The sequence below is a fragment of the Sminthopsis crassicaudata genome, chromosome 5 (genome assembly GCF_048593235.1).
Source record: "Sminthopsis crassicaudata isolate SCR6 chromosome 5, ASM4859323v1, whole genome shotgun sequence".
Taxonomy (NCBI): domain Eukaryota; kingdom Metazoa; phylum Chordata; class Mammalia; order Dasyuromorphia; family Dasyuridae; genus Sminthopsis; species Sminthopsis crassicaudata.
Window position 1 is genome coordinate 75,328,230 of NC_133621.1, and position 13,353 is coordinate 75,341,582.

At 35.1% G+C, this 13,353-nt stretch overlaps 1 protein-coding gene across 2 annotated transcripts in view; it reads right to left on the reverse strand.

Moving 5' to 3' along the window:
• PFKP (phosphofructokinase, platelet) overlaps nucleotides 1-13,353 on the reverse strand; it is a 74,340-nt gene that overhangs the window by 34,139 nt on the left and 26,848 nt on the right. For both annotated transcript variants that reach the window (XM_074267184.1, XM_074267185.1), the window contains exons 4-11: nucleotides 12,996-13,185; nucleotides 10,733-10,898; nucleotides 9,972-10,016; nucleotides 8,918-9,026; nucleotides 5,959-6,054; nucleotides 3,785-3,877; nucleotides 2,829-2,954; nucleotides 882-946 (exon numbers count right to left, since the gene is read on the reverse strand). In XM_074267184.1, the coding sequence (XP_074123285.1) occupies nucleotides 882-946; nucleotides 2,829-2,954; nucleotides 3,785-3,877; nucleotides 5,959-6,054; nucleotides 8,918-9,026; nucleotides 9,972-10,016; nucleotides 10,733-10,898; nucleotides 12,996-13,185 (890 nt within the window). The remainder of the gene's footprint in view (nucleotides 1-881; nucleotides 947-2,828; nucleotides 2,955-3,784; nucleotides 3,878-5,958; nucleotides 6,055-8,917; nucleotides 9,027-9,971; nucleotides 10,017-10,732; nucleotides 10,899-12,995; nucleotides 13,186-13,353) is intronic.

Below are 13,353 nucleotides of genomic sequence, written 5' to 3' on the forward strand. Positions count from 1 at the left end.
AGTTGTATTTCCAAAATCCTTGACAGTGATCCAATCTCTGTTGGAAAAACATCCAATAATGACCAACTCACTACCTAACAAGGCATCTCATTTTATTTTTAAGCTGCTCTGCTTACTGATAACAATTTATTTCACCCAGAATAAATTTAGAAGGCATAAACTCAGCAAGTATGCAGATTGCTACTGGAGAGTTTTTTCCACTTTACTCTTCATTTACTCCCTGACTACCCTTTGAGACTTTCCCAAGTCTCTTCCCTTTGTTCAAACCCCACCCTTCTTATTCCTATACCTATAGCAGATAATTTAGGCTTCAATCAAATTCTCTAAGATAAGGCTCTTGACTCTCCTCTAAATTTCCACAATTATCATCCATTCCCTTCTTCTTCCCTCATTTCTCTTCTATTCAATTCCTAATGATCCATGTCTTCTGACTGATAAATTCAATCAATGCTCTTTCCTGAACAAAAATCTGATTGCCTGATTATACCAACTGCAGAATATGGATTCCAGAGAAGAGTCCCTCTTCCACATGATCACCTCTCACATCTTGAAAGACTTATTATCATTCTGCTATCATTTTAAAGCCTTGCAACATGATTAATATATTTTTCAATTGTGATATAACTTGGCTTTCAAGGAATTCTTATCACATACTTTCACTAGTTTGGAAAGTCATTTGTCTCTTTGGACACTGAGTTCAGAGTATAGACATGTGAATTCTATGTAATTCCACAGAGAATGACTATGGAAATCACTAAAAATAAGATTTTTATTTAATTTTAATTTATTTTTAAATTTTATTTAATAAACAACATCTCCTTTTCTAAGAATCTTAGCCAGAGACAACATTTAGCTCCTCTGTACTCTCCAAATCAACTCACCTTCCTCGAAGCTTCACAGCCTCATCAAACTGGCTCTCATCCATTGCCTTCTGAACTTTCTGAGTCTTTAAAAAAAAAAAAAAAAAAAAAAAGTAAAAACAAGTTTAAAAAATATCAAAGTACAAGATATTTTCTAATGTGGTACAGGTCATAGAAAAGCAGATCTAAAATCAAGAAGAATTATCTTTGTGGGTTCAAATTTGGTGAGACTCTAACTAGCTGTGTGACCCCAGTCAATCACTTAACTCTATTTACCTCACTTTCCTCATTTGATAAAATTGGCTGGAGAAAGAAATGGCAAACTACTCTAATATCTTTGCCAAGAAACCCCAAAGAGAGTCACAAAAAAGTGGACACATATGAACAGCAATAATAAGAAGAAACAGTTTGCTTCCTTTTTTTTCCCCTTTTCAGAATATAATGTAGACAGATTTGGTGGCCTAGATATTAAAAATCTGATATGGCAACATAATGTTCAGTCCACAGACACAGTCACCATGGCCAGGCTGAATCTTATGAATAGATGTAGACATAGCCCACTGAGTCTAGCCGTACTTATCAGTGAGGGATGATGTAATAGCTACTGTAAATGACCACAATTTGACTCCATAGCTATTTTATCTGATTTTTAAAGGATTCTGAAAAATGTGAAGTGTTACAAATCAGAGACAAGTATCATTCTTATTATTATCATCTGGCTGCCTCCCCACCCCTGACCCCAAGGCAGTAGATAGACAGTATTAACAATTTTTTTGTATCTTAGTCATCCAAATGTCCCTGGCTAAGGATTTGAGCCTAAGATTTAATAGGATATTGGCAGAAGGCTAAACAGCTTTTAGAAAACTTTCAATGCTTTCAATGAGCCCTAAATGCTCCCTCAAATTCCATCATTTTCATATTTCTTCCTGCCCAGGAAACTGGCTCTATTCAGTCCCATTCACCTTGCAACTAAGATCTGGTATTGTAAAGGGCACTGTTGCCAGGCTATTTATGAAAGGACAGGGATAAGAATTATACCAAATGAAGAAAACTGAAAGGGTTGCATTGTATTCTAGCAAAAAGAATGACTGTCTAGTAAATCCATGTACTGATATATCAGCTCACCTAACAGATTTGTTTAGCTCTCGGTGAACTGCTTTAAAAATTCTTTGACTTTGAGACATGTTATTGTTCAGCAATAACTTCAATACCACATAATTTAGTGCCTGATTATATACTATTTCATACTGTGCTGTGTTTTATATGTGCATGTTCCATCTCCTCAGCAATACTCTAAAATCTCTTCAGGGGATGGCTCTTGCATGTTTCTTTCGAATTCTCTCATCACCTAGAACAGAACTATTGCTCAGTAAATCAATCATTACTGACTCATCCTTTTGGAAACTCAAAGATGCCAAGATTCACTTTAAAACAACAAAAACAAAAATAACTAATTTAGATGAGGCTATTAAAAAGTATCTCACAGACTGTAACTAAGAAGATACAGATGAAAATTGCAAAATTAAAAAAAGTGATATTAATCTATCTAGTTTCACAAAAGAGTAATTAAAAAATGAGAATAATGAATTCTGTGAAGTGGTTGCATTATATGAATTCACATGGCAATTTCCATTAGGGTGGAACCAATTATCACATTTTTGATAATTATAACTTTATAATAGTAATTTCAAATACATGCAACCACTTCACAAGACTAATTATTCACATTACTTGGGGCCTAGCTATGTTTCGGTATTAAACTACTATTACTATATATCCCTTAGTTCACTAATTAGTATTTTGGAGACTTCAAATTGTTTTTTGTCTGTTCAACGAATGACAAAGCAGAAAGACTTCACTCAGACTATTGTTTTGTTCAGTTAGTAACAGTCACTAATTGTTACCCATCACTTTCTCAGTCCAATCAATTAACTGGAATTACTAGTTGGCCCCATCCCAAAAACTTACCATATGCACACACTCCATCAGGGGCAGCCGCACAGACTGGTTTCCAGACAGAGAAACAACACACGCAGGGGTATCTGGTGTAGCCTCAAGAAGGGCCAGTACAGCATCAACACCCATGCGACTTGCCTAGGAAGGAAATAATGTTTATAAATGTGAGATCCAAGGAATCCACATGAAAAAAGACATCTGGGAAAAATCGATTAGTACCTTCCAGATCTTTGGGAAAAGTCTACAATCTCAAACCTTTATCATTCTCAGGATATAGGTTCTGGATATCTTCATGAATATATGAATCATTTGTATTTGTGCCTGATACGAAATACCTGGATAGTTGCCCTTTTTATTTTATTATTTTTTAAAGACTTTTCCTTTATAGAAAAGGAGAAAGTCTTAATTATTGGTTAATGGTCTTTAATCCCTCTATAGCCTGCCAGTTTCATTTTAGCAAAAAGAGTACACCTCACTCAGGATATCTGAGATTGAGGAAAATTAAAGCAAGTGAATGAATCCATGAATCCTCAATCTAGATAATTTTTTATTCTTTTATTCTTTATTTCTTAGCAAATCCTTAGCTGTTCCAATATAGTTCTGCCTCCTAAGCTCCATTCTCACTAGTCCCCCAGCTACTATAGTAATGAATAAGGAGGCCTCTTAGTATTTATTTTTTAGACTCTTTGGGTTTGATTTACTTTTCTTAGTTAAGCTGTCTAGTCTCAAGCTCACTTCAAAACAAGAACAAGAGACCATTAATGTCTCAGATGATGGAGTTCCTAACTTGACCAGAAATGGAATATTCTGCACTTTGCCAAATGGTCCTATTAGAGTACTCATCCTGAATGTTAGCCAGTATATCTACTATTTAACAAGATTGAGGTTTTGTCCCTTTTAATATCCCAAAATAGACTTTTATTGGAAGCATGCTAAATAAAAGGAGGTGATTACTCCTACAAACTTACCAGAATCCTGTCAAAAGCAGATGGTGTTCCTCCTCTTTGGACATGTCCAAGAATTGTCACACGCGTATCATATCCCAGCTGTTTAACTACAAGCTACAGAAAAATCCATCATTTTGATGAGGAAAAATAATGTTGCAGCAAGGAGCTGTGTGTTATTTGAATAACATTTATAAGAGTAACACAAGAATAATATGTAATAAAAATATACTTTATATCTTAGCTGAGGGAAATGTGTTTTGAGGTTGCTTTAAAAAAAACACTTTCTTTTCTTTAGAAATGACTAGAGAATATTGAATCTCTAGTTTTCCCCCACTGAGGTAAGATGGTAAACTAAAAATCTATTTAAAATTGTTCTTGGGGGGGAAAACAAACAAAACAAACAAAAATACTTTATTAAACAAGAAGGTAAAAAAAGAAAGTTATATATTAAAAGTTCAACAGTCTATATTCATAGACAAAGAGACTGCAAATTTTCTTCTAATCATCTAAATTGCCTTATATTTTGCAAACTTTGTCTGACAGTATGGTGGTGTAAGAAGTATGACATTCATTGAGGCCTAAGCATGTTATCAGGAAGACAAGTTTAAATCCTACTACTGACACTTATCAGATGTGACCTTAAGCAAATCTCCATAGCCCTCAGTCAATGCTATAGCATTTGCTTTCTAAATTATAAATGCTGATGAAATCACAGATATGTGTTTGCTTATGAGAGATCACTGTACCAGTCAGGACACCTCAATTCTAGTTCCTGAAATCCAGTACTAATTAGACGAGAAAAGTTGCAGAAAGGACTTCATTCCAATTTCCCCAAAAGTAAAATGAAAAGACTAGACTAGTTCTGCCCTTGGTTTATTCCAGTTCTAACAGTCTGTGATTACAGAATACACAACTGCCTCAAACACAATAGAATGAGATAGGAAAACAAAACAAAACTTAAGAAATGTCTTTGAGCTTCATGTAAAAAGACATTCTTTCTGGGTGTGACTGAAATTAGAATCAAATATCATTTCCTACAAACATTGGCAAATGACCTCTAAATTTAAATGTTTAAGAATAGTGGAACCCAATTTATTACAGCACAATTTATGTTAAAAATAAAGTAGGTGCTTAGTAAATATCTGTCACTTTTTGATATTGTTAATAAAGTCAGTGGAGACAGATACAACTAACTTGAACAATGAAGGTAGTTTTGAGGCTGAAACTCAGATCCTCCCTTGTGCCTCACCCTGTCCTACAGTCCTAACCACCTCCAAGAATTTGCTTATGCTTCCCAATGCCTGCTTACTTCATAGAGCCTTGCAATAACAGTAAATCTGTGAGATAAATTAAGAAGCCTCTGGGGAGACAGGTTTGTACTGATAGATGTGTGGTACCAGCCAGAGCAGCCCAACAAAAAAGCCCAGTGTAGTTGGTTCTTTCTTCAGACTTGCAAATAACATGGTGATTCACTTTCAATAAACTCAAGATGGCTTTATTCCCAGACAGGCCTTTGAGTTGACTGCTCCAGGCTAGAAAGTAACCAAGCAAGAGAGGACACTAAAGTGTTCCAGCCATTACAATTTAATCCAACAAGCTCTGCTTTTGTTACTGACAAATACTCACAGTGTGACCTTGGGTGCTTAGATCTCAAGATTTAGGCAACTTTCGGATTGAGTTGCAGAGTTGCAGAATAGCTGACCTACATTGCTCTCTCATCTAGAAGATGTAGTAAGGAGACCATAGGTTTGTTCCTTATCTGTAAAATGGGATTAACATCTACTTCACAGAGTTTATGTGAAGATCAAATGTGATGAAAATAAATAATGAAGTGACTGGTAAGCCTTAGAGAGCTATATAAATGTGAGCTATTATCCACATCTATACTGCTACATGACAAGCACAGTGCTAGGCACTGGGGATGCTAGTATAAAATAAAATTACCTGTTGCTTTAAAAAAAATAATCTTTCTGCTGTTAAAATCTGTACTTATACCTCAAATGGAAATTCTAATTATAAGGAAAAACATCATATTCTGATGAGCATCTATCTTTATTCTTAACATGTATTGTTCTGCTGTATAAATTAGATGCTCTTACTACCACTGAAGGTGCTATTTTGGTGAGGATTTACAAAAATAAATATCTATAAGAGATAACTTCTCAGAAGCATTATAGTAAAGGCTGACTACTTACATCCTTAACCCTCTCTGAAGAAATAGGTTTATTATTGTTATCAATCGCCCCTTCTGCAACAATTATGATGTTCAGCCTCTTCTTGTTGGCACGGTTCTATGGGAAAAGAAAGAAAATAACATTTTTCAAAGACCTGACCCAATGAGAAATCTTAATTCCCTTGTCCCACTTTTCCAATGCAAATTCAATTAACTGTTTCTTGTTTTTTCCTCCCCTTGGACTCCAGCGAATGAACAAAATCACCTTCTGTGATACCAGTCTATGTTTGTAAAGGATCTGAGTAAAGTTTGTGGACTAGAATTTTTTAGGACTAGAAGCAGACTGAAAATGATCAGGGCTTCATAATTGTGTTGTTTTGGAAGAGGACAGCGCAGAAGGGAACACCATTCACCCATTCATTCAGTTACCTTTTTTCTACCTGCCCTCCATTTTCAATCATTTGCCTATAACTATTTTTTCCAGGTAGGTGGAATGGCAGATACAGCTCTGGACCTGGAGCCAGGAGAACCAGGAAAATCTGAGTTCAAATACAGTCTCAGATACTTCTTAGTTGTGAGCCTAGGTGGTTAGATGGTGCAGTAGATAGAGTACTGGCTCTGGAATCAGGCTCATCTTCTTGAATTCAAATCTAGCCTCAGATACTTACTGCAAGTGTGACCTTAACCCTGTCTGTCTCAGTTTCCTCATCCTAAAATGAGTTAGAGAAGGAAATGGCAAACCAGTCCAGTATCTTTGCCAAGAAAACCCTAAATGGGATCGTGAAGAATTAGACACAACTGAAATGACTGGGCAACAATAATTTCCTCAAGACTTTATTATTTCTCACCAAGATTACTGAAAAAGATGTCTTGTACTTTCCCCCCACCACTGTTTTACTCTTCTCCAATTCAGTCTACACCCAGAGCTCAGATTAATTCCCATTTAAGATAGCTCTGTTTCAATTATTTTGATGCTAAAATACATTCTCCATTGTACTCATTGGTGCTTTTTTCAGCCTCATTTAGCAAACCATATATGGCCTTGTCAAACTGGACTTTCTATTTCCCAAACAGGATAGATTTTTTCCTGCTATAATTTCTTTGTTCATGTTTTTCCTTACACTTGGGGATGCCTCTCCATTTCCCTAGGTATAACTCCTTCATTTCTACCAGTCAATATCCTATCAAGCTCAGGGATCTGATAGCATGTCCTTTATGAAGCCAAAATGAAATTGAATTACTCTTCCAAAATAGGATTTCTTTTTTCTCATTTCCCTTGAGTACCATTATGTCCTTCTCTTATGGAACTTAACAGTATTCCCTTTTGTAGTACATTTAATCTGTGATCTAGTCTTACCTCATTTCTTTTCTTCTCTACCTAAGGCTCTTTCATGAGAAGGACTTAACACAGGGGTTCGTTATGCATGTGGAAGGCATTCAAATAATTCTTTGAATGTGTAAATGTTCAAAAGGAAGAACCAAGTTGTCAAGTCCTGCCATTTATATCCTTTCAATTCAATTAACAAATATTTCTAGAATAAATTAGGTATAAGATACTCTAGGTCTCAGAGAAGTAAAGAACTTGCCCTCAAGGACCTTAAAATCTAATGGGGAAGATAAAACAAGCATCCTAAACATGTTTTTTAAAAAAAGCTTCATAATTTGACAGTTGCCTGTTTTTCTCATTTAAAATGCTATGTTAATGTTAGTCCTAGGAGTGTCCACTGTTGATGAGAACAGAGAATTTAAAATGTAGTCTATGAAAATAACTTCTGCCTATAGTTATAGCAGAAATTACAAAAACATTCAAAATTTAAAACTCTGGTCCTTTCCAAAGTGTAAATGTATATTAAGTTAAATCAAATCAAATTAAACCAAACATGGATGATTCTATGAAAAATTAAAACAACTGCACAACCCAAGGTAGAATTCTACAGGAATGCACATTGTGCTTGAGCTAAATAATACCCCCTCACCCCCACACATACTCCTGGAGAAACCTACTCCTTCAAAAAAAATTAAACAAATCCTGTAAGTTTGATACAAAATTCTAAAATATTTAATGCTGAAATCAAATTTTTACACACACACACACACACACACATATACACACAAAATCTTAGAACATAAAAATGTCTCTACTTATTCCATAGTCCTTCATACTCTCCCAAAGAATTCTTCCTCCTCCTTTTTCTGGGCACTTTAATATGCCATCTTTATATTTAAAATCTTTCAAGGCTAGGGCTTAACTAGTGAATGATATATAGAACTGATTATTTTACAGACATGAGGATTAATGATATACATTCCAGTAATTACTCAAGATAGAGAAATAACTAAAATAGACACTTCTGATCTCCTTTTGCAAATGTCTTCAGTTCTCCTGTATTTATACAATAAGTTCTGTGATAAAATATCAAATATATTCAAATGAAGAACAGGTAAGGAATGACAGACAACTAATGCAAATATTGAGATTCTATTCTCGAACTACATTGGGTTTATCCCATAATTAGACCCATTAATATAGGAAAGTATTTTTTAATCTTTTGCTAGACATTCTACTTTAACAAATATTCTCATGGAATAATAAAAAAAAAAAAAACCTTTTACAACACAAAAATGAGAAAAGTACAACATAATTAATGAAAAGCCAATAAAACCATAATGAAAAAATATAGTTAATGAATAGATAACATTTTCCATGTAACATTAATGAGGAATTAGGATATAAGAACAGAAAATAGGCCCATTCTGGGTAAGATAATTGGTGATATGTCAAGCTAATCAAAAACCAAGTGGGTTTTCAGGTCAAATATGGTCTCAAAAGCCAGAACCTACAGACAAGACACATTACCTAGATTAAATTATTAGTAGTTCTAAGAAAAACATTTTTTTTTCCATTTTAGAAAGTACAACTTAAACACATGAATGTGTGAAAACAACATATATAGCAAGTAACATTAAAATCATTTATTCACCTCTGATAGTTTAACACAGAGCAGCTTTTCCCAGTCTTTTTCTGGTGGGTATTCAGGAATAAACACCCAATCTGCACCACAAGCCAGGGCACTCACAAGAGCTAGATACCTATTAAGGAAATAGCATAAGACAGACATTATACTTTTTAGGTGACATTGTCACCTAAATGGGAAGAAGAGGCAGATTGGACAACATTTGGGCAAACCCTAATTATATACTTTTGGTATATATGGAGGGAGGCAGTAGAGAAAAACCCCAAACCATTTTTCCCTATCAATCTTCTTTTCCTAAAATGTTGAATGGTTGTGAATTATAGAAAATACCAAACCCTAAAGAGTTGAAATTGCAACTAATTCAATCGTCAGGGAAAGACAGAAGGCAGGATTAAGTACTCTCACAGCACATTATGGACTCAGAATTTCAGATTTGGAAGAGACCTAAAAGGCAACTACTGCAAGCTAAAGAAGAATCTATTTGATGTTGTACCCAAAAAAGGGATCATCTTCCCTACCTTTACCTAAAGATCTAAAATGTGGAAGAATGAATTACCTCTTGAGATAGGCCCAATTTTTTTTAAAGACAGTTCTCACTGTCTAAATTTTTCTTTAAATTATTGGTGATGTTGTGTAGAGAAAGTAATATAAAAAGCATCATTTAGGAACTGAGTGATCAGAAAAGTAGAAATTGTCCCAAGACCTCAGGCATACTGAGCAGAGTAGTTAGGGAAGATCTCTGAGAAGATTTAGACAAAAACTACATAGGATGGAAGGTGTGAGTGAGATCTGATCTACTCTGATGGAAGAAACATCAACTACACTGAAATCGGCTATATTGTGAAGTAAGTTTACACCAGACAATAATAACAACAGAGTAGTATAATGAAAAATATACTCAAAGAAGAATCAAGAGTCCTGGATTCTAGCGCTGGGTCTGTCAACAACTAAAAGTACGTGACTTTACTCCTGGGACTCAGTTTCTTCATCTGTAAAATGAGGAGGTTTAAAGATGGTGATTTCCAGTGTCTCTAAATTGTATTATTTTCTAAACACATACCCACAGTGTCTTCCCATAACCTCCAGAACAAAGGTCCTCTGATGACTGTAAGACAAAAAAAAAAAAAAAAAAAAAGATATAGAAACATAATTAACCTTGATACTGGTATGAAAACCAAACTGAAAGGTACAGGAATAAGTCAAATAGGCTTAAAGTAAGAATATTATTCTACAGGCATTAGAGGTATAATACATTGGCCATGTAAAGATTCATTCTCTACAAATGCAAATCTAATTTTATTCATGTAGATGCTTCAAAACATCCAGTATGAAACAGTCTCATTGAAAATTGCTATTTTACAAGACACACTTATTTTTCTATTTTAAAAACATATTCACAAGATGTGATTATCTAAAATTGTTTCTAGAAAACTTTCTTATGTTTTTTTCAGGGGAGTGAACAAATTTGGATAAACACATTTCCAATATAAAGAACCATTAATTGGACATATTCCCACAAAAGGAACCCAGGAGAAGTTGTGATGAAAATAGAAGAAAATCCTGGTGAAATTTCCTTAAAAAGGGAGACTGGGAGACCAAGTTCAAAAGGAAAAATAAATAAGTCACAGAGCCATTTTCTTACTCCCATAGTTTCAAGTACCCAAGCTGTTACTAGGATATCATAAGTCCTGGACTACTTAGGAATATTCCCCTTGTGACCTGGCATCCCATTTTGCTTGGACATGTTTTGTAAGCATTCAAATCTGGGCAATTACTTTTCCTAGTTCTGTCCTATCTGTCCATTTCTTTATAATGTTTTACCTTTGGGCAGTGGTCATAATGGCATCCACAACTTCAATGATTCTGTGCAAAGCAGAGTCAGTGCCAATTGTCATATCCGTCCCACAGAAGTCATTATCTATGGAGCCCACCATCCCCACAATGTTGAGGTAAGCATATTTCTTCACGGCTTCTTTTTCAATTTTACCTGTTTAAAAATATATAGTTTTCATGGTGACTACATCTGGATGTTTCAAGATAAACACAATATTTAAAGAAAAATGATCTTGTGTGAGAAACTGTATACTCATTTAAATTAACCCCTCATTGGGGCAGCTAGGTAGCACAGTGGATAGAGCACCAGCCCTCAAGTCAAGAGGACCTGAGTTCAAATGTGACCTCAGACACTTAACACTTCCTAGCTGTGTGACCCTGGGCAAGTCTCAGGGCAGTAATCTCCCCATTCTCACAAATTTGAAAAAAGAAGGCTTATCAGGCAAAAAAAAAAAAAAAAAAGAAAAAACATAGAATGAGCTGCTCTTCAGATTGGTGTAATAAAAAGAATGCAACTTGATATCGGGACAGTTGGCTTCAAATCCTGCTTTCAACTCATTTTTGTGAAAGCAAGTCATAATTTCTAAAACTTGTGCTACTGGCTCCCTCACAAAGTTGTTATAAGATAAGCACTCTGTAAGCTTCAACATGCTATAAAAAGCAGAATTATTATTACTGGTTTCCTTGAAGTTCAAGCAATGCAGAAATTACAATTGGCTATAATTTTAATGTTCCCATACTACTTGTCTCACTTCTTGACCTTCTTGGGGCCTGTTCCTGACTTTCTGGACTTCAAGGGCAGGTCTTCTTTTCAACTGTGTATTGTGCTTCTCAGTTAGAATGTGTATTATGTTCCTCCTTTAAAGTATTGTGTTCCTCAGTTTTGTGTATTGTCTTAGTTCCTCCATTAGAATATAACTTCATTGAGGACAGGAATTGTTCTCTTTCTTCATGGTATTTATATCCCCAGTGTTTCCTCCCTTCTTACCTCCCTCTCTACTTTTCAGATATTCAATGTCCAATAATATTTGAAAATCCATCTTAGAAAATTGAAGCTTTTTCCTAGACACTCAAAGATTATATATATGCCAGGGCAATTATCTCCCCATTCTGAAATACAGGCTGAAATAATAAAAGACTACTTTTGGTTAAAAATATGTAGTGAATTATTTCCTTATTTTCATGACTTATGGGCTCTGATGAGATGGGCAGCAAGGAACAAGAGAAAGCTCTGAGAGCAAAAAAGAGAATAGAGAAACATTTATAAGTGATCATGTTTGTCTATCTGTTTTATAAAAGAGGACAGAACATTAAAAAATGGAAAAGGAAAAGTACAGATTGGCTTTGGCTACCATTTGTCAGATGTTCTTTATGCTCAGCTAATTTACAATACCCGCTGCTAATTGCTTCTGCCCAAATCCAAACCTGTCCCTGTCCATGCTTGCTACTTCAAGGATGTATGATACCATCATCTTAGATGTTCCCTCCAATGGCACAAATGGCCACTTTGCTGTTTTAGGGTCTTTTTTAGTTTCTAGAGAAAAAATTCATTACTATTACTATTACCTATTATAATCTACAGCCAGTTCATTCTCCAAATTTAGCTAGGGTGATCCCCAGATGACTAAAGTTCTCACACACACACACACACACACACACACACACACACACACACACACACACACACACACACACACCCCTGGGCTTGAAGTCAGGAGATTCATCTTCTTGAGTCCAAATATGGATTATACACTTATTAGCTGTATGACCCTGGACATATAAAATGAATTGGAGAAGGAAATGGCAAGCCCCTTAAGTATCTCTGCCAAGAAATCCCAAATGGGGTCACAAAAACTTGGATGTGACTTAAACCACTAAGCAACAATGGGAAATTATATGCACACACATATGTATACATACACGCTATATACACACACACATATACACATGCACATACATATATACATCTCAAGTATAGGCTATAGGAAAATAAATTTCATTACATCCCTTAACTTAAAATTTTTAGAAATTCTCTGAATAGCTAAGCATAGTGGCAAAGGAAAGTCTGAGTTTAACTTCCAACCCTATTTGATTTAACTAAGAGGCTTTAAAAGAATGATCTAAATCAGTAGGCTAAATCAAAATTCTGAATGTTAACATAACAAAACCTGCTCCCAATTACCAAAAGTTGCTATTTAAAAAGGTGGTTTTCTGTAGGCAGTAGAAAACACTAGAAAGGAATAAAATGTACCAGTTTTAGCCAATTCTTCCAATAGTCCACTCCATTCCTCACGGAAAAGGTTGGCTCCTGTTAAGCTTCCATCTCCACCAATCACACACAAGTTAGTAATTCCCTTTTGAATCAAGTTATAAGCTGCTTGTAATCGACCTTCCCGAGTACGGAATGCTTGGCAACGTGCACTGCCAATGACTGTTCCTCCCTGGGGGGAAAAAAAATCCCATTCATTTACCTCCTTCTAAATAGAAAGACATAAGCATAATCCTACCTATATATACATATAAGGCTATCATAACATAGAAACTTCTTTCTGGTCAGCCATCTGAAGGTGGTGAGAAAGATATGTTAATCTTCCTCTTTAGATTCTTGA